General features: G+C 38.3%; 1 protein-coding gene across 4 annotated transcripts in view; it reads left to right on the forward strand.

Moving 5' to 3' along the window:
* Positions 1-13,028, forward strand: part of rpgrip1l (RPGRIP1 like) — a 193,813-nt gene extending 180,785 nt beyond the window's left edge. For all 4 annotated transcript variants that reach the window (XM_048546729.1, XM_048546727.2, XM_048546726.2 and 1 more), the window contains one exon: positions 12,694-13,028. In XM_048546729.1, coding sequence (XP_048402686.1) covers positions 12,694-12,791 — 98 coding nt within the window. In that variant the 3' untranslated portion in view covers positions 12,792-13,028. The remainder of the gene's footprint in view (positions 1-12,693) is intronic.
* The last annotated feature ends 7,540 nt before the right edge of the window (positions 13,029-20,568 follow it).

The following is a 20,568-nucleotide window of genomic DNA, read 5'->3' on the forward strand; positions in this document are numbered from 1 at the left end:
GTGTCGGACCATTACGCATAACGAAAGCGGAACACCAGTATATCTTCACGACCATGGATGTGATGAGCTGATTTCCATAAGCTATTCTTTGAAAATAATTGCTGCTTTGTCCATGGGGGACTGTAATATGAAATTCAGTATTGATGTCTGAAAGGAAGTTTTGGTTGGTGCAGAGGAGATATTCATCAATTCAGAAGAAATCTATAATTGTGACTTTAAAAATACTGTTTTGTTTACAAAGCAAGGGATAAAAGTATTGGATCTAAAGTCCTGATCAGGACTTGTGGAATGCAAAACTCTGTTGTACAAATGATGGGCGATTAAAGTCTGTTTACTTTGAAGAATAAGGAACAATTGTTCAGTGTCTGACAGCAGATTCATCAATGTCATTAAGTTTATAGCTTGACTGCTGTGCTCAGAAAGTAGTAATATTTTTCAAAGTGGAGAAGAACTGGGAAATATAGGCAAACTCTGTGCAATGAACATATCATTGAACATCTTTTAACAGTTGTACAATAACATTATGTCTAGATCTATCATACTATTACAACATCGCCCAGTGAGGGAAGAGATGCAAGAAATACAGGAGAAGAATGCAGAATGCAATGTAAATCTGCCAGACTATAGCCAGGATGTAAAAAGTATTGCCCAGAGTGCTAATGTGGACTTTGAAGTGGCAAAACTCCCCAGCTGTTTTGAAGAAGAGGAGCAGGGCCTATATTTAAATGGAGGAAGTAGGAACTGTTTTGAATTTGAAATGCGAAAAATCTACATTCGATTAGAATGATCAAACTTGGAATTGGAACCTGAAGTAATTGTGGTACAAATTCCTCAAACTGATTGCTGCACTTATAATAAAGCAAAAAGATTTGATGATTTTGATTAAATAAAATGGTAAGGAAGTTGCTGTTGTTTCAGACATTTTGTCACATGGAGCTTTGAACAACAGATAGAAAATGAGACTCCAAAAATAGATTTTGAGTTTGTTGTAATAGATTGTCCACTGAAGTGCTGGTGTTTAACATAGATACTGATCAGCTACTTGAAGCAATCCAGTTTCTGTTCCCATCTGAAGAAGTAGGTTTTAGTGAAAAAAACTGAGGCATTTGCAACTGTTTGCTGGAATTAGGAGATTGGATCTGAAAGCAGCTGTGTGGGAAAGTGTTTGTAGTTCATGTCTTGAGGATCACTTTACTGAAGCAGGAAGACGAGAATATATATTGGAGTTAAGATCACCAAAAGAATCCAATGACTCTAATGCAAGGTTTTCTTAAAACCAGATTAACTCAATATAATTTTAGACACTGATGCATAGGAATCAAATGAAATTGCTTATTCCATTTCAAGTGAGGAATTGGACAGAGATACTAAATGTATTTATCCTAGATAAATGTTTTATTCTATTTGGAGTAAGAGTGGAGTGCAGAAAACTAACAGCATTTCCTCTTTGAGAAGTATTTTCTGTTGCAAATTTGTGGAAGAGTTCTACACTGTAAATATTTACTTTGGTGACAACTCCAAGAACAGAGGGTTGAATGGTGATGCACTCTCCCAAGCAAATCATGACAACAAAAACACCAAACAATTGCAGATGCTGGAAATCAGGGAAAAAAAACAGATTTTTCTGCAAGTCTGGCAAAATCTGTGGAGAATCTGCATTCTGAAGAAGGGTCACTAGACCTGAAATGTTAACCTGTTTTCTCTCCACAGATGCAGCCAGATCTGCTAAGTTTCTCCAGCAATTTCTGTTTTTGATCAAAATTGAGCCTACCTTTGCTGAAGAATTTTTGTGGGCATCCTTCCCCACTTGGTATGATTGCCTGAGACTAATGCCAATAAAAAGGATATGTGGCAGTGAATCTACCCAAGACTTCTCACTTTGATTAATTTAATGTATTGAGAGCTCATAAGCGTAGCCAAATCATAGAACGTGCATTGGTAACTAACTTAAGAGTCTGTTTTTTCAAGGAAAGAATATTTTAGGAAGTAATATTGGCAGGAGGGTAGAGGTGGAGAGTGATATAAGGAGGTGATTAGAGAATTGTATCGGTGATTAAACCAATGGGATTAAAAAGGCCATATAAAATTGCAAGGTCAAGGAGGTCACTAAGTGTCAGTAGGGGAATTTATGTAAAGGGAAAATTTAAATGAAGATAACAGCCTTCTCCTTGCATAGTGAGAGAATGAGGTTTTGAGATAGAATTAGAAATCTGAATTAATAGAATGTTCTCATGGATGGCATGAGCTTTGATCGCAAGTAAACAAGTATTCTGGAGCGATATTCAAACAGAGGTTGGCTGTAATTGATTCACTGACAGTTCAGCAAGTGGTAAGATTAGCTCTTAACAAGGATACTGTACGAAATGGTTGAAATGAAAGTAGGACGGTGCTAATTGAAGACAGCTATGTGTACCTACATGGACTCTTTAGAGGTTACCAAGTGAGGTAAGCAGTTCATAAGTTAATTGAAAAGGGAGTCATGCCTGGAATAGGTATGGGGTACAGGCAAATCGATGACAGCTACTGAATTGGGGTTGGCATTTTTTGGAGGACAGAATACATCTGAGGAATATTGACAGCAGAAGAGAAGATCCAAAGCAGCAGTCAACATACACATGTAAATCAAGCAGGAAAACAAAAGTCACAAGAGATCGAGCTATGTAGCAATTATTTGGATGCGCATATTGGCAATAAATGGAGAATGCAGAGGGAGTAATTGGAATTCAAGTCTTAGGTGCTATGTTGGTACATATTAGTTGACAAGTATGATAAACATGTGGACACATTGCTGGAAATGAAGATTCAACAGGAGTACAAAATAATTGCAGGGTAAAAAAGAAGAAATTAGTGCTCATAGAAATGAAAAACAAGAACAATTTTTTTTAAATCTTATTTTCCCCTACACATTAGCAGTAATCAGGACATGTTGTGAAGATAAAGCCAGATCTCAGTTCTGCTGTTTATAAAAGATTACTGTTCCACATCTATGTGCCTGGGAATAATTTTGTTTGTGTCATAATTATTGCATAGTAATACATGCTTTAAATAAATGTGTTTTCTTGTTTTGAAATCATAATTGTAATTCATATTGTTTCCAGGAGACATATATGGATTCTGTAGGCACTTGACCACATCTGGTATTATTCATCTACTCAGGAGGCAGTGAGTGAGGGGCTAAGAACATTTAAATTATACAACATAATGTGATTGTACATACACATCACTACAATGATTGAATTTGTATTGTTTGTTAAAGGCTTTTATTTTAGTTAAAATGCTTTAATTTGCATTCCACCTAGGTTATTTTCACAATTACTCAACTAAAAACACAGAAATATGAGTTAAGCCAATAAAGTACAAGTTCACTGTTTGTTTCCCACCCATTGCTAAGACACAAGTATGTTTGTGAAACAGATTACTAATCTCTCCAAAATGTAGACCTTTTTTTTTTGAAATGGGTTCATGATTGATTGTTTTTATCACCGAGGCTGCAATATCATCAGTGGTGTTCAGTGTCATCTGCGTAGCTCACTGGCAGCGAGGATTGAGTGAGCATTGCCAAATCTCTCAGTTGAGAGTGTGGCAGACATGCATTCATCATCCATTTGTAGCAGCAATGTTCTTCACTCCAAATGAAACCAGTGGTATGCTTGATTACTGAGTCAGTGGTAGAACACTGGCGAGTAAATATAAAACCAACATTGAGAGAGCCAGATGTGCTGTGATAACTGTTGTTCCTCACCCAACAGCTCAGCTCTTTCTGCCAGCTGATTTTTCATAGATGATTGTACTTCAATCCAAAAGCATATCTCATTTAGTGTGGCTACCTGCTTTGAACAGGGATAAAGTGTCACAGTTAAGGATTGAAGCAGCTCTAAAATGATGTTTCAAATTTTTCACATGTAACTGGTAAGCATGAGGCCATCAATGCACATATTTTCCTCCTTCAGCCAAGGCACAAAGCTATGGGCTCCACAGAATCATGTCCCATCATCTAGGTTGATACTTTAGTATTGAGGAAGTGCTGAACAGTTGCAGATGCCATCTTTCAGAGGTAATGTTAAAATGTACAGCCCCCACTTTCTCAAGTGGACATAAAAATCCCACAGCATCATTTCAAAGCAGAAACAAGGAATATAGCAACATAGCCTCACCATTCAGCTCCATAAGCTTGTTCAACAATTCATTAAGATTACCTTTGATCTGTATCCCGGCTCCAAATCTTTTGACATCTTTGGCTGGCAAAAACCTATCAATCAGTTTCAACACTGAAAAATGATCAATTGAAGTCTAATCTACAGCATTTAGGGAGAGCAGTTTCCATCCTTTGAAGAAGTGTTACCTCCTACTTTTGCTCCTGAATGGCATGGCTCTGATTTTTAAATTATGTTCTCTACTCTGAGACTTACCCTCCAGTTCATGATGTTTCCATCAATTCCTTTCAAATCTCTAAATATGTTAGTCAAATCATTCCTTAATTGAATGTGGGCCGAGTTTATATATTCTCATCCAAACTTATCTCTGAGTCTTGGTAATGTCCTAGTGATTCTGCACCACACTCTTTCCAAAGCCAATGTACCTTTTCCGAAGAACAGCAGCCACAGTTCCACACATTATTCCACATGTAACCTTGTTAAGGCTGCAAAAAACACATCGTCACGTTTTTATTCCAGTTATCCAGTTTAAAATTTAACATCTCATCAGTCTTTTTGATTACTTCTTGTAGCTGCTATAATTTAATGATCTGTACACATGGATCCTAAATCTCTTTGGATCCTCAGACTCATTGATATTTTCAGCACAAAACAAGACAATTTGACACATCGTGTCCACATTGGTTGACAACAATTTGACTATACCAACCAATTTTCCAGGTCCATACCCTGGAGGCTTTGGTAACATAGGTGAATATCTAAATACTGCTTAAATATTACAAGAGTTGTGGCATCCCCCTTTCAGGCATGAGTTCCAGACTCCCAAAACTCTCTTGACTGGTAAGATTTTTCATCACAATCCATGGTGCTCCCACCTTTTTGCCATGCAAATAATACAAACCTATCTTACACATTAGTCTTTACATTTACCTACTGCAATTTTCCTACTCAAACTATTAATGTCTCTTTGTACAGTAATATAATGTTCTATCTACAGTAAAATACTGTGCATCGTTGGTAAATGTGTATATTTGACTCTGTATGTTGTTAGGAAATATTGTATAATAAATAATTTGATGGCCCAGGACAAATCCTTATGGGTCATTAATCAGGTTCTTTCAACTGGTATACAGAGTACATCTGTTCTGTCCACTCTACCGCCTAACTAGTTCAATAACTTAAGTTCAATTACATATGTTCTCACTTTAGCAAACTGTCTCTCCTATGGAACCATATTGAATGTCTTCTAGAAATCCATATAAACAGCATCCATAGATATTCCCTTGCCTAACACTTGAGTTACTTTCGTTAAGAGTCAATTAGATTCCTTCAATATGACTAAACTTTCACAAACCCATGTCGGCTCTCACTGATCAGCCCACATTTGTCTTGAATGATCAGACACTCTGTCCATATTGTAGATCCTAATAACTTCCAAACAACAGATATTAGACTAATCGGCCTATAATTTTCAGGCATTTTCTTTGTCTTTCAGCTTTCATAAAAACAATATTTACTAATCTAAGGAACAGTTCCTGAAGTGGCTGATCTTTGGAACGATATAGTTTTTGGTATCTGATTAAATTTCAAATCTAATATTATAATACTATAATAAATGAAATGGGTCAGTGCCAAACTTTGTTTTATAGTGACCTTGTGATGTGTCTTCAATGTTTTATTACACTGTATAAATTTAAGATGTTGCACTCATTTATTTGTGCTATGTTCATTCTTGTTAATAGAATTATTTGAGGTACTGCTTTAGTCAATGATTTAGCTTGCTTGTAGCCTGATTAGTAACTAATTAGTCTTCTTTCGATTACTTATTTTAGTATCCCCTGATATTTATTAGATATTTATGTATATCAGATTTTTATCTTGGATAATTCAAACCCTTTTAATGTTTAATGTTGAATGTCATACAGACTCAGAGTCATACAGCACAGAAACAGACTCTTCGATCCAACGGATCCCTGCCAAGTGGACATGCCAATCTGACCTAATCCCATTTGCCACCATTTGGCCTGTATCCCTCTTAAACCCTTCTTTTTTATATACCTGTCCAGATGCCTTTTAAATCTTGTACTTGTACCTACCTCCACCACTTCCTATGGCAGCTCATTCCATACACTCAACAACTTCTGCATGAAAAAGTTACCCCTCGGGTCCTTTTTAAATCTTTCCCCTCTCATCTTGAACCTATCCTAGGAAAAGGACCTTAGCTATTCATGCTGTCTATGTCCCTCATGTTTTATAAAGCTGTATAACATCACCCTTCAGCCTCTAACATTCCAGGGGAAAAAGCCTCACCCTGTTAACTGAAACCCTCCAGACCTGGCAACATCCTTGTAATCCTTTTCTGCACCCTCTGAAGTTTAATAACACCCTTCCTATGGAAGGATGTCCAGGCCTGTACACAGTATTGCACAAGTGTCCTGCACAGCTGCAACATGATGTCCCAACTCCTATACTAAATGTTCTCACCAAAGAAAGCAAGTGTGCCAAATGCCTTCTTCACACTGTCTACTGTGATACCATTTTTAAGGAACTATAAGTTTAGTTAATTTCAAATTCATCCCTTTTCATCTAATGAAATACTCTGATTATATGTATATTTACTTAATATTATTGCCATTTTCATTGAAACATGTGAAATAGCGGTAGGCATTTTCTTTGTTCTTTAAGAGCGAACTATACAATAAATGGAAAAGTCCTGGGGAAAATTAATGTACAGAGAGATCTGGGTGTTCAGGTCCATTGTTCCCTAAAGGTGGCAACGCAGGTCAGTAGGATGGTCAAGAAAGCATACGGCATGCTTTCCTTCATCGGACGGGGTATTGAGTACAAGAGTTGGCAGGTCATGTTAGCATTGTATAAGACTTTGGTTCGGCCACATTTAGAGTATGGTGTACAGTTCTGGTCGCCACATTACCAAAAGGGTTTGGATGCTTTGGAGAGTGTGCAGAGGAGGTTCACCAGGATGTTGCCTGGTATGGAGGGTGCTAACTATGAAGAAAGGTTGAGTAGATTAGGATTATTTTCATTAGAAAGACAGAGATTGAGGGTGGACCTGATTGCGATCTACAAAATCATGAGGGGTATAGACAAGGTGGATAGCAAGAAGCTTTTTCCCACACTGGAGGACTCAATTACTAGGGATCATGAGTTCAAAGTGAGAGGAGGAAAGTTTAAGGGAGATATGCATGGAAAGTTCTTTACGCAGAGGGTGGTGGGTGCCTGGAACGTGTTGCCAGCAGAGGTGGTAGACGCAGACATGTTAGTGTCTTTTAAGATGTATCTGAACAGGTACATGGATGGGCAGGGAGCAAAGGGATACAGACCCTTAGAAAATAGATGATAGGCTTAGACAAAGGATCTCGATCGGCGCAGGCTTGGAGGGGCGAAGGGCCTGTTCCTGTGCTGTAATTTTCTTTGTTCTTTGAATAGGTCATTCAGTCATTCAAAATGATCAGGGCTGATCATCCAGCTCAGTACCTGTACCTGCCTTCTCCCTGTTCTACTTAAACCATTACTCCCTCAGAGCTATGTCCTCTTGAAAGCATTCAGTTTTGCCATCAATCACTTCTCTGTGGCAGAGAATTCCACAGCAACACCACTCTCTGAGGGAGAAAAAAATTGCCCCGATCTCAGTCCTAAATGGCCTAGCCCTTAAACAGTGATTCCTGTGATTCTTTCCTACATTTACTGTCTAATCGTGATAGAAGTTTATAGGTTAAATTGGGTGGGGATAGATTAGCAGGAATGACAGCGAGCAGTGGCAGGCATTTAAGGAGATGATTCAATACTCAGCAAAAATAGATCCTAGCAAGGAAAAAAGATTCTGAGAGGAAGTTCAGGAAAGTATTAGTTGAAAGATAAAAGTACATAAGGAAGATAAAGTCAGTGACATACCCTGAGGGATAGCAAGAACTGCAGATGCTGGAGTCAGAGATAACACAGTGTGGAGCTGGAGGAACACAACAGGCCATGCGCATCAGAGGACCAAGAAAGTTGACGTTTCAGGTCGGGACCCTTCTTGAGAAATATTTTCTGAAGAAGGGTCCCAACCGAAAACATCAACTCCACCTCCACACTGTGTTATCTCACACACCCTTAAAGACTGGAATAAATTCAGAATCCAGCAAAGGAGGAGTAAGAAAAAGACAGAGAAGAAAGAGGGCAAACTAGTGAGAAGTATCAAAACTGACAATAAGAGCTTCTTTAAATTATAAAATAGAAAAGAGAGCGTGGACATAGGCCCCTTAAAAGATTAATCTGGGGAGAGTATTTTGAAGAACAGATGGGTCAGACAAATATTTTGCATCAATCTTTACCATGGAAGATGCTTTGAACATTCCATCAATACTAAAGAATAAGGAGGCAAAATTAAGAATCACCATCACCTGAGAAATAGTATCAGATAAATTAATGAGGGAAGGGGTGCTAAAGGCTGATAAATCTCCTGGCCTTGATAGCTTACATCCTAGGCTCTGAAAACAGGTAGATAGAGCGATAGTTTTCAGAAATTTCCAAAAATTCTTGGATTCTGGATAAGTACAAGAGGATTGGAAAATTACTAATGTGACACCCCTGTTCAAAGAGAGAGAGAGAGAGAGAGAGAGAGAGAAAGAGCAAATAACTGTAGACCAATTAGCCTAAAATATATTATTGGGAAACATTAGAATCAATTACAGCAAACGTTTTATTAACTGGCACCCATGGAACCGGGAGCATACCAGTTTATCAAGAATTCCACATATTCAATGTAAAAACACACAAAAGTAATAGAAACATAATGCAAAGGGTATACACATCACTCTTATACTTTGCCTTAATGCAACTTAACCTTAAGTAAAACTGAACAGCAGAGAGCTGTCTCAATTGCACCCTCAATTGACTACTTTGACATTGCAGAGACTGCAATAATACAGTAAACATCCGGTATTTCAGGTACAGTTGTTTTTGCTATAACTTGTGTTTCAATGTGAATTGGCTTTAACACGATTGAAGAATTCAGACCGCTGTTTGTAGAATGCGAACAATTCTTATCTGTATTGCCAAAACACAGTTCTGGCCCCATTATTTTAAATGGCACGGCTATTGCCTGACTTTCTTACAACGCAAGATCCCACAAGAACTGAACTATCACATTATATCAGAACTGACGATATATAATTTTTGCCAGTTTATCGAGACTTCATTAGGTGATGGTTAAAATAACATCTGCTGTGTTAAAGAAGTAATAGCAGAAATTTGGAAAATCATAACCTAATCAAGTAGTTGGCATGGCTTCATCAAAGAGAAATCAATCTGACTAATTTACTAGTTTTTCAAGGAAATCTCAACCAGACCGTATTGAGGGGAACCAGTGGATGCATTACTTTTGGACTAACAGAAAGTGTTTGCCAAGGTATTTCACAAAAGGTTAAGAGTTCATGGTGTTGAACATAATATGTTGGCATCGATAAAGAATTGATTCATGGGCAGGAAACAGTGAGTGGGGATAATGGCTTCTTTTTCAAGTTGGTGAACCATGACCCAGTGGGATTTCACAGGGATCAGTGCTGGGACTGCAGCATTTTATAATATATATTACTAACTTGGAGGAAGGAAGTGAGTGTACTGTATCCACATTTGTCGATGACACTAAAATAGATGGAAAGGCCGGTTGTGCGAGGAATACAAACAGTTTACGGAGAGATATCGTTAGGTTAAGGAAGTGGTAAAAAGTTGGCAAATGAGTATAATGTGGGAAAATGGGAAGACGTTTGTTTTGGAAGGGAGAACAAAAGAGCAGAATTTTATAGAAATGCAGAGAAAGCTGCAACATAAAGGCACTTGTGGAATATGTGCACAAGACACAAAGGTACCACACAGATGCCACAGTTAATCAGGAAGGCTAATAGAATGATGGCTGTTTATTTGAAGAGTATTAGAGTATAAGATGGGGATGTCTTACTGCCGCTGTACAAGGGCCTGGTAAGAGCACATCTGGGGTGCTGTGATCCCCTTATTTAAGGCAAGATTATTTTATTGGAGTAAGTTCATAGAAGGTTCACTAGGAAGACACTTAGTCTGGAAGGATTGTCATATGAGCAAAGAACAGGTTGGGATTTTTCTCACTGGACTTGAGGAGAATGTGAGGTGATCTCATTGAAACATATAGGATTCTTAAAGGGCTTGATAGGGTCAAGGTTGAGAGGTTGTTTCCCCTCATGGGAAAGTCTGGACCAGAAGGTTTAGTTTCAGAATACAGGGGTGCCAATTTAAAACTGAAATGAGGAAGAATTTCTTCTCACAGAAGATGTTCTGTCTTTGGTACTCCTTACCAGAGAATGCTGTGGGGGAAGACTGTTCATGTGTATATAAGACTGACACAAATGGATGCTTGATCAGTAGGGGAATCGAGGGTAACAGGGAAAGGGAAGGAAAGTGGATATGAGTACCAAATCAGGCTCGAGGGGCTGAATGGTCTATTCCTGTTCCTTTTTTTTATGGTCTTATGGTTTCAATAATATTTCCCCTCATTCTTAAACCCAGTGAATGAATATAGTCCTAATTGATCTGGTGTCTCTTCATTCATTAATCCTGCCAACCCAGAAACCAGCCTGGTAAACCTTCATTGCACTTCCTTCATACCAGAATATTATTCCTCAGATAAGGAGACAAAAACTGTACACAGTTCTCCAGTTGTGGTCTCACGAGGGCCCTGTACAATTGCAACAAGACATCGCTGCTCATATAGTCAAATCTTCCCTCTATGAAGGCCAAGACATCATTTTCCTTTCTCACTGCCTGCTACACCTGCTTACTTTCAGTGAATGGTTTACAAGGCCACCCAGGTCTCATTGCACATCTCCGTTTCCCAATCTATTGCCATTCAGATAATATTCTATCTTCATGTTTTTGCTGCCCAGGTGGGTTAATAACCTCACATTTATCCACATTATAACTGAACTTCCTTATATTTACTTACTGATTCAACTTGTCCAAATCACATTGAACATCTCTACACCCTCTTCACATTTCACCCCCTCACATCAAAATCATCAATGCATATTGTGAACAGTTGGAAACCAAGTACTAATTCCCTGCAGTATCCCACTAATCTCTGGCTGCCACTTAGAAAATGACTGGTTTAAATTATGGAGTAACTTGCCCCTCTCGACCTAATTGCCAATCTCCTCAAAATCCCACTGTGTTCTGTTTAGCATTCACTTAGTTGTTCACACATTTCTGCTGTCGCTCTGTGGTTTTGTAGGTATCCTTCTCAATTTTCATAGTAACCAAGGACAAAATGTATTCCTCAACCTAAAACAAATTGTCTAGTCATTTATCTCATTGATATTTTTGGACTTTGATATGCATCAATTGACTGCTACATTTCCACATTATAATGGGGACTGCATCTCAGCAGGTACATCACCAGCTGTCAAGTGCTTTGGGATAACCCAGAGTTGTAAAATGCACAATATAAGTGCATTTCTTCTCTTTTTCACCAACTTGCAGAGTGCCACTGTTATGCCTCTTCCTAACCATAGTTGGAGAAACAAGCAGCGGAGAAAAATAAAAACAGAATGAAATGAATAGATAACACTTGGAACACTGGTGCCACATGATGTTAGAAAAATTTGCCTTCTTTTATTACCTGTCACATATATATATATTTAGTTTGTCTCTTTACATTGCCTAGTTTGTTGGCATATTTATTGATTGAGAGAGACTACTGACGTGGTTATTTTGTGTTTCTGAGACTTCATGCTGACAGAAGTACAAAATGTGAATGATGAATTCTTGTTGCATCCTCCATACTAGTGAGCACCAAACTAATTTACTGGACAAATGGTATAGATAGAAATTAAAACTATTAATTTTTGAATGTATGTGCAAGTAGAAATATATGAATTAAGAGCAGGAATAGGCTGCTCAAGCCTGTTCCACCATTTAATAAGATAATGACTGATCTGCTGGTGGCCTGACTCCATTCTCCTTCCTACTCCCAATACCTTTCCAGCTCCCCTGTTAGTCAAGAATCTATCAAGCTCTGCATTAAAAATATTCAGTACAACTGCTTCCACTATTCTCTGGGGAAGAGAGTTCCGAAGATTCATGACTATACTGAAAGAAAATAAATTCACCTCATCTCCACCTCAAATGAGAGATGCCTTAATTTTAAACTGTCTCTCCCAGTTCTAGCCTTTCCAACAAGGGAAAACAACCCTTCACCATCCACACTCAAGACCCCTCAGGATCTTGTGTGTTTTAGTGAAAACAGCTTTCATTCTTTGAAAATCCAATGGATATCAGCCCACCCTGTCCAACTTTTCTTCATGAGATAACTCCCACAGCCCCCACCCCAAATCTTAGGTATCAGCTGAGTGAACCTTCTGCAAACTGCTAACATAGCTTGCAATCTTATTTGTCTTGTCTTGCAATCTTATTTAAAACTCAGTTCATTAAACAAACTAACTGAATCAAATAGTACTCAGTGCACTCTACAATGAATCATTTAGAACATGACATTTTGGTTTCTTTGCAGTTGTTGATTCACAGGACAGCACGTTAGTAATTGGGAAATTAAAAGTCACGGTGGAGGCATTGGAGGCACTGTTTTCAGTCTACGAGGAGAACAAATAAAGACAACTGGAAAAACGCACAGGACTAGATGTTTCGATATGGAGAACATTTTCTTAAAAGACATTAAAATGTGTTCATTTCCATTTTTGTGCACCATAATTAACGATTAACATTTTCTTCACTTTCATCTTTTGTTTCCTTTGTTCTTCATTCATTCCATGGAATTTATTTCTCTGAATTTTATTTAATTTAGTTGAACACTCAACCTTACACAGGGCTTTGTTAATAATTAATAACTGTGTGATTGAATGATCTTCATCATTTGCATTTTTGAACTTTTTTTCTACATATGTATGCAAGATGGATATTAAATTTTTAATAAAGTATTTTTAGCATACTATTCGCTTGTAAGCCTCTGAATAATAATCAGAAGTAAAGTTTTTATATTGGCCATTATCACTTAACTAAGTAAAAATAAAACCCAATGATTAGCTTCATTAAGAGTTTCACACTGTGAAGTTTTTAGTTGCGGCAGAGTATGAAAATTGCATACCAAAGCCTGGATTAATGTGTTAATCTGCCTCTTTAAAATGCTAATACCTATTTTATGCACATTAAATTTCAGTTCTGCTTTCCTTTGATGCACGCACAGCTTATAAATTAAATATAAGAAATAGTTGTAGGCACCAATCAATGCTTTTTACTGAGAGTATTTTATACATGTTAAAGAATCCTTATACGTGGATATTTATAGCCGATCAAGGTCTATTAGATTCATATAAATTGAAATGACTTGTATTTTGCATGAAGTAAGCTTGGAACACTTAAACTGGTTGAAAATAATAATCAAAGAAGACTTAAAAATTGAAGTTGATTGAAGACAATTGATAGTTATGCATTAAGATGAGGTTTCGAAGAGAACGTACGTGAGGAACGCTGGAGGCAAATTTGCTTGCTTTTTGGAGGTGATGGTTTCTAAAATGCCTATGAGACACTTTTTTTGTATTTGAAAACAGTTCCTTCTTGTAAGCTTACTTAAATTGAGAAAGAGGGATGTAATTTATTAAAATTTTAATTTGACATTATACATTGAACTTTAGCTTCAAAGACTATGAGTCACTTAATTTAACAAAATAGGCATTTATTTATTGAATGATTAAAACTCTGGAAAAATGAGTTCTCTCCACAGATTCGAGAACATTGAAGTCTGCTAACGGAAAGAAGATGGAATCAATTATAAAACAATGTATTACAATTCAATTCTAAAGTAGATTTGATGCATAAATGCAACAATGGGAGTTTGCATAAAGTTTGAACCATCAGCTTTAGTGGTCTCAATAATGGATTACTATCTTTTTGAGCCTTTGAAATGACATCCATTCAATATTAATTTGTTGACGTACAAAATGATGCCTTTGGAATAACCTCTGACCACAGGCATGTGTAATCGTTGTATTGCAGTGAATTGTCTTTATTACTGGTGTGTTGCTTTGAAAGTCTTAAGTAGGGTGGAAAGACTGTTAACCAGCAATGTACAAATACATAGCTTACTGATGTATGTGGATTATTCTTAGAGCTAACAACACCGTGCCCACTGACCGAATAAGACCAAAGGAGAAATGCAGGAAATTTTCAATGTTCCGGAATGGATCTGTACAGAGAGCAGCAGAGTTGTTTTCTCCATAGATTTCCTCAGCCTGTTAATTATTTCCAGCATTTTTTGTTTTAGAACGGACAGCTGTGCAATACATGATCTCGGTAGACAATCTTCCTGTCTTGTATGTGGTGAGTTTTCTTGGTAGACAAATGTTGTTGTCTGCCAAGGGGTGGCAGTCATGACTCAGTAGTTAGCACTGCTGCCTCACAGCGCCAGGGATCCAAGTTTGATGCCACCCTTGGGTGACTGTCTGTGTGGAGTTTGCACATCCTCACTGTATCTGTGTGGGTTTCCTCCGGGTGCTCCAGTTTCCTCCCACAGTCCGAAGATGTGCAGGCTAGGTGGATTGGCCATGCTAATCTGCCCCTGATGGCCACAGATGTATAGATTAGGTGGATCAGCTATGGGAAATGTGCGTTATGAGGATATTGTGGGGGGGTGGAGGTGTGGGTCTGGGTGGAATGCTCCTCAGTGGATTGGTGTGAACTCAATAGGCTGAACAGCCTGCTTCCACATTCTTTGATTCTACCCTGCAGCTACTCCATTCTTTGTTGTCAGAACTCAGAGCAGACTTGGCTTAGCTGGAAAAGGCCAAAGCCGATCTGTCCAATTTACTGGTAGATGGAGAGGAAGATGGCTTGAGGAAAAAAATATAGTGAACGCATGCAAAATTATATACAATATACTGCACATTCTAACTCCCTGCATATCCAGAAATTCTGAAATGTGAGAAAACCTACAAGGAGAATCTTTTCCCAACATTTTAGATAATTAGAGTATCATAAAATAAGTGGGCTGTTTAGTTTCTCAATTAACCTTTCTGGTCCTACAGGTTTCCATAATGCATTATCACAATCTTTAATACACATGACAAAAAATCTTGAACTATAATAAAACGTTTTGAAATTGAATATTTTAAAAATGTAAATGATTGATTAAAGCTCTTTTGCACAATATAGTCAGAAATGATAATATTGCAACATTGTAAAATACAGTAAACATTGTGCTACATTCCCGCACATTGTGAGACCTCTACTGAAGAAATTATTTCATGTGAGATGATGAAGTAGTTTTTAAAAGTTGTAAAACTTCTATTCGCATGTGGGGGGGCATCAGTGGCTCCATCAGCATTTCCCATTTGCCCTTAAGAAGGTGGTGATGAGTTGTGCTTTGAACCACCACGCTCCATGTGCAATCTGAATAATACTCACTAATATTAGCCCCTTTTAAAAGAAATACCAGCTGCCTTTACACTATTGTTCAGAGACAGCAATGAATAATCCCAGTATGCCAATGAATATCTGTAGTAAAGTGAGTGAGTATGTCACCTGAGCTACTGCCAATGAGAACTGTTTCTTTCATCAGGCAGTCTTGCACAATAACTGAAGAGCTAATTTATGACGGAACTTCACAATGCAGGTATTTTATGTGGATGGTAGTTAGGCCCACAGAAAGGAGACTCTTCAACCAAATGAAAAGCTCACTGATGCCACATTCAGCTATCCTTTATGTGAGAGTTTGTACACTCTGATTACAGTTGGCCTTTGCACTCAAGCCAAATACTGTCCCTACTCAATATGCAAGTACATGCAATTGCATCAGTCATCTAAATCAGCATTCAGAAATGGGATCATGACCGTTGCCTCCACTGCTGTCCCTTGACCGTGTATCAATGGGTTTTGGAAGGGATTGAGGTAATCTTTGGTCCAGAGCAGCTTCTGAGTGCCAACAGCTCCCGACCCACAGCAATGGCACCTCCTCCTTTCAGTCATGTGACTGGCCCCAGTGCCCCCAGAACCCACCTACTGGACAGTGTTGCCATCATGTTTTTAAAAGTTGTGTATAATACTCATTGATACCATTCCTTTAAACCAGTGATAGGCCATTCTTTGAGTGCAATTCCAGCAGTGAGAAAACACTAGAAGTGAGGTTGATGAGGCTGCTCTGCTGCCAGTTTTTTGATTGGTCGATGTCTCTATGGTGGCCATCCTTAATAGGGAGGATATATAGCTTCATGTCCCACTGACTAGTGAAGTGCATCTGGCATTCCCCCAGAGCTCCTAAGAGCATTCAGCAATGGCTGTGGACCCTTGCATCTCCATAAGTGTAGTCCACCATTTCCAAAAGTAAGGAAACAGTTAAACTATGAAATGATATCAGCAGCATTTCATAAATTATTACATCAACAACGTAAATCAGGTGTTCTACATTGCTACCGGGAGCATTAATTCCATTGATTCTGTTGATATGTACCACTGTGTGTACACAAAACAGAATGCAAGTACACAGACAATTATCAGATTGAAATTCTTGTGGATTTGGAAGAGAAGTGAGCATCTCAGTTAAATTGGGCCCCCCATTGCAAGGAAAATTATTTCCTCATGTAGTAATACTAAAAGACAAGTGGTAATCCTTTGAATGCAGACAACCAACATTAAGGGAGTTGGTGAGCATATGTTTTTACCACCAGAACTGAAAAATAAAACCCTCAGTTATTCCAAATGTAGAAAGAAACGGCCAGATTGTTATCATTTAAGAATTATTTGGCTAACACATCCCCAAAACTGTTACATAGGAAGATTGGAAGGAAATCAGCAATACAATCCAAAATACTTCTAAGCATTAGCAGGAAGTCAGTCACTTTAAAGAAAAGCTCCACTTTCATTCTAATTGATGAGATCAAAAAGACTATTCATTATTATTGTCAGATTTTCTTTTATCCAACAGAGCAATGCTATTATAAATAATTGTACACAGACCTCCAAGGTTTTAACAATTGATTCAAAGCTGTAACATTCCCTTCAATGTGGCCCTTTAGCTAAGAACCGGATTGTCCTGTTGCACGTGCCTTATATGCTTAAATTGTCAGTCTTCACAGGTTATTCTATGGACCCAGGCAACAGGCATTGGCTGTCCACTGGCATATTATTTGGCACTACTTAATACATAATTAGGAGGAATGTGACCCACGACTTCACTGATGTCCACAACTATGACAACCTATTTTGAAATCTGAAAAGTGTAATGTCTTGTCTTAATTTTATATTTTTAAATATATCTGATGTGAAATATAGTGTTGTAAAGGACACTCAAAAGCCGAGTCAAAGTGACTAGAAATTTATAAATGACGCTATTAGTCAAAGAAAGATTTGGAGAAAGTTAGTCCTGAGCTTTTTATCAACAACCTGTGGTCTGTGGGTATTTTCTGGTATCGGTAGCCCTGGATGACTGGACAAAAAACAAAATGAAATCATAACATCCGACCCACATAAGTGAGGTGAAAGTCACGCCATCCAGATCTCATGATGTGGAACAGTGTTTGAATAAGACAGTAAAATGTTTAAGGGTGCATGCTGAAACTGTTTATTTTCACTAACAATAATAACAACTTCATTGATATTGGCTGACCAATGCAGAATTTAGTTGAACTTGGGGGCAAGCAGGGACTTCCATCCCAACAACAACATACCTGTTGCTGCAAGGCATGTGCAATTAAATTGCTCTTGTACTTTACTGCTTTGTAGGAGGACCTTGCTTACAGATTACAGAACCAGTTCTTAAATGTGTAGTCAGGGCAAGTATCAAACTGTGGCTAACTGCATCCCCACAATAAAGAGATGAAGTTTGAGTGTGAATATGTGTCATATTTTCACATCTATTACCGGCATTCAAAAATCCCTTGGTTGGTGAGCTGGAATCTGATCCCCTAATTTGTAGGCCAAGAAATTATGGGGGAGGGGAGGGGGAATTTTATGGAGCCCACGAGAGTACAAAATGTGGCATGTGGGATGCGTTAATTGGATATGGCACAATTTTCCAACAGGTTGAGATGCAGTGACATAGACAGTGGCGTGTTTTGTATCATGTCAAGCCTTATGACAGCCAGTTTATATTTGTCATACATTGACATGCCATGAATTCTCCTTGACATGAATCAGTTTTCATCCTACCTTCCAGACAAAGTCAGTGGTGCACATGAATCACTGGATGCAAAAACATGTAAATTTGGCTTGCATCTGTCAGCTTAGTGCAGTTGTGAATAAGTTCAGCTGTTAGATTTACAACACAAGGGAGAGGTGCAGATAAATGCACTCTTGCATAGATGCTTGAGATGGCAAGGTTAACTCAGTGAAATTTTGGTGTTGGGGCAGAAAAATGGAGGATTGGAAGAGGGAACTAGGAAAGACAGAAGCCTGTATGAGGGCATGGAGTAATGAAATGAGAAGGCCTTGGCATCCTGGATGCAGTGGAGAGGTTTATTGGGGATAATGAGACAAGGGAAGAAAATTAAGGGCCTGAAAGGCAGTGACTGTCTGACTGTGTGTCCATCTAAGGATGTTAGGTGGAAGAGTCTTTACAAGGCTTTGAATTCATGTACAACAGCGCAATTAACCCTGCTGAGTTTCCTCTCAATTTTCATTACAGTGCAAGAAAGAGAGGACCAGCTGCATCCATATTGTACAGAATGGCGAGTACTGGACATGAATGTAAACGTTGAATAAAAAATAAAAGCAAAAATATAGTATTGTTTCTTTCTCCAGTGAGAAATTGTCCCAAATTCCCTGCAACAATCAATGTGTGGCAACTATGAGAAGGGGTGGCAATATATTTAGGTTCCTGACTAATAATGATTCAATAAATACAATGATGGACACATTAACAAAGTGAAAATAATTCAATGTTGAACGATTAGAATCGAAATTTAATTCTGAAGAACACCAATTTACACTGCCAAGTCTTATGTTCATGGCAATAGAACAGAACAGGAAAGTTGTCGTTGTGATTGTAAAACCACATTGTTTTGTCCAGGAGACACTTTAATAAAGCTGCTTGTAGACGCAGCATGGTGAGCTGATGTGCCTCATCAATGAGAAACTTCCCCAGCTGCTAAATCAGAAATATTTTGCATACACACCACAGGCATTTGGAATTTTATTTATAAAGGCATAGGAAAAGTTAAAAGGAAAATAAGCAATGCACAGCACAGTCGGTCATGGCATGCTGTTGACAAAACCTTGGTCTGTAAAGTTAGGCGTACATGAACCAGATATAAGCACACTGGTGTGAATTACATTCACTGATTGGAGAACCAGTAGGTGAGACCTGACCGAAGCAAGTGCCTCTCAGACACTTCATTAGGCAGGGTCAGGCCTTTCCTGGGATTTGGGATCATGGTGGCTGAAGACCAAAAGCTCTTTATTTGCCAACAGCACCTGTTGCTGTTAGTACAGGTCTTACGAGAGACCACTGTGGGCTGCCTGGAGAGTGGTGAGTGATCAGGTAAGAGTAAATAGAAATGGATCAGATGCAAACAAACTCATTTGGGGATTCTGGGGCTTTGGATCTCAGCAGACTCTCACCTTCCTGACATTGAGTCCTGAGAGTGAGCACTAAATATCATAGAAGGTAATGCTGGACAGTCTTCATACATATAAGAAATCCATCTGCATTCTGGAAAAACCTTAAACCACCACTAAGTTCTGATATAGTGAGGATAATGATTTTAAATTATTCAATAATAAGCCTAACCACCAGTAGACAAATCCCTGCAGCCCATCCCTGCTGTTGATTTGATGGGGAGGAGTTTTCCTACCAGTAGAAATAAGATTCACAGCCCGTGCTGAGATTATGCAGCTCGCCCCCTTCCCCATTATTTAGTCCACTCCAGCCTCATATCTGTGTGTGTGACTATATATATGAAGGATTATGGTGCAGGGAGAAAGAATGAACTAAAATGAAAAAGAGAAAGAGAAGCAAAGGAAGTCAATCAAACACGGGAGAATAAAATATTGAGGAGTTTTCAACTGTGTCAAGCATAATTGGGATATGTTGAGGTATTCATAAACCCACTACAGAACCTTGCAAAGCAGGAATACATTGTAATTTAGGGTGTGCTCTCCAATGACTTTCTAAGAATGGCAAAATAGCAAGGATGTAAAAATCTGAAAAGAAAACAGAACACTGGAGACACTCAGCAGATCAGCAAAACTGGCAGTTCTGAGGAGAAATACCAGACTCAAAATGTTAACTCTGTTTCTCTATTCACAGATGCTGCCAGCTCTGTTAACTTTTCCAGCATTCTGTCTTTGTCCTATTATTTTCTACCTGGTCATTGCATTGGGTGGAAATTTCTGAGGAGCATATACTCAAGGCCACAATTCATGTTCTCTCTAGTAAGAC

This window comes from Stegostoma tigrinum, chromosome 16, assembly GCF_030684315.1.
Source record: "Stegostoma tigrinum isolate sSteTig4 chromosome 16, sSteTig4.hap1, whole genome shotgun sequence".
Lineage (NCBI taxonomy): Eukaryota > Metazoa > Chordata > Chondrichthyes > Orectolobiformes > Stegostomatidae > Stegostoma > Stegostoma tigrinum.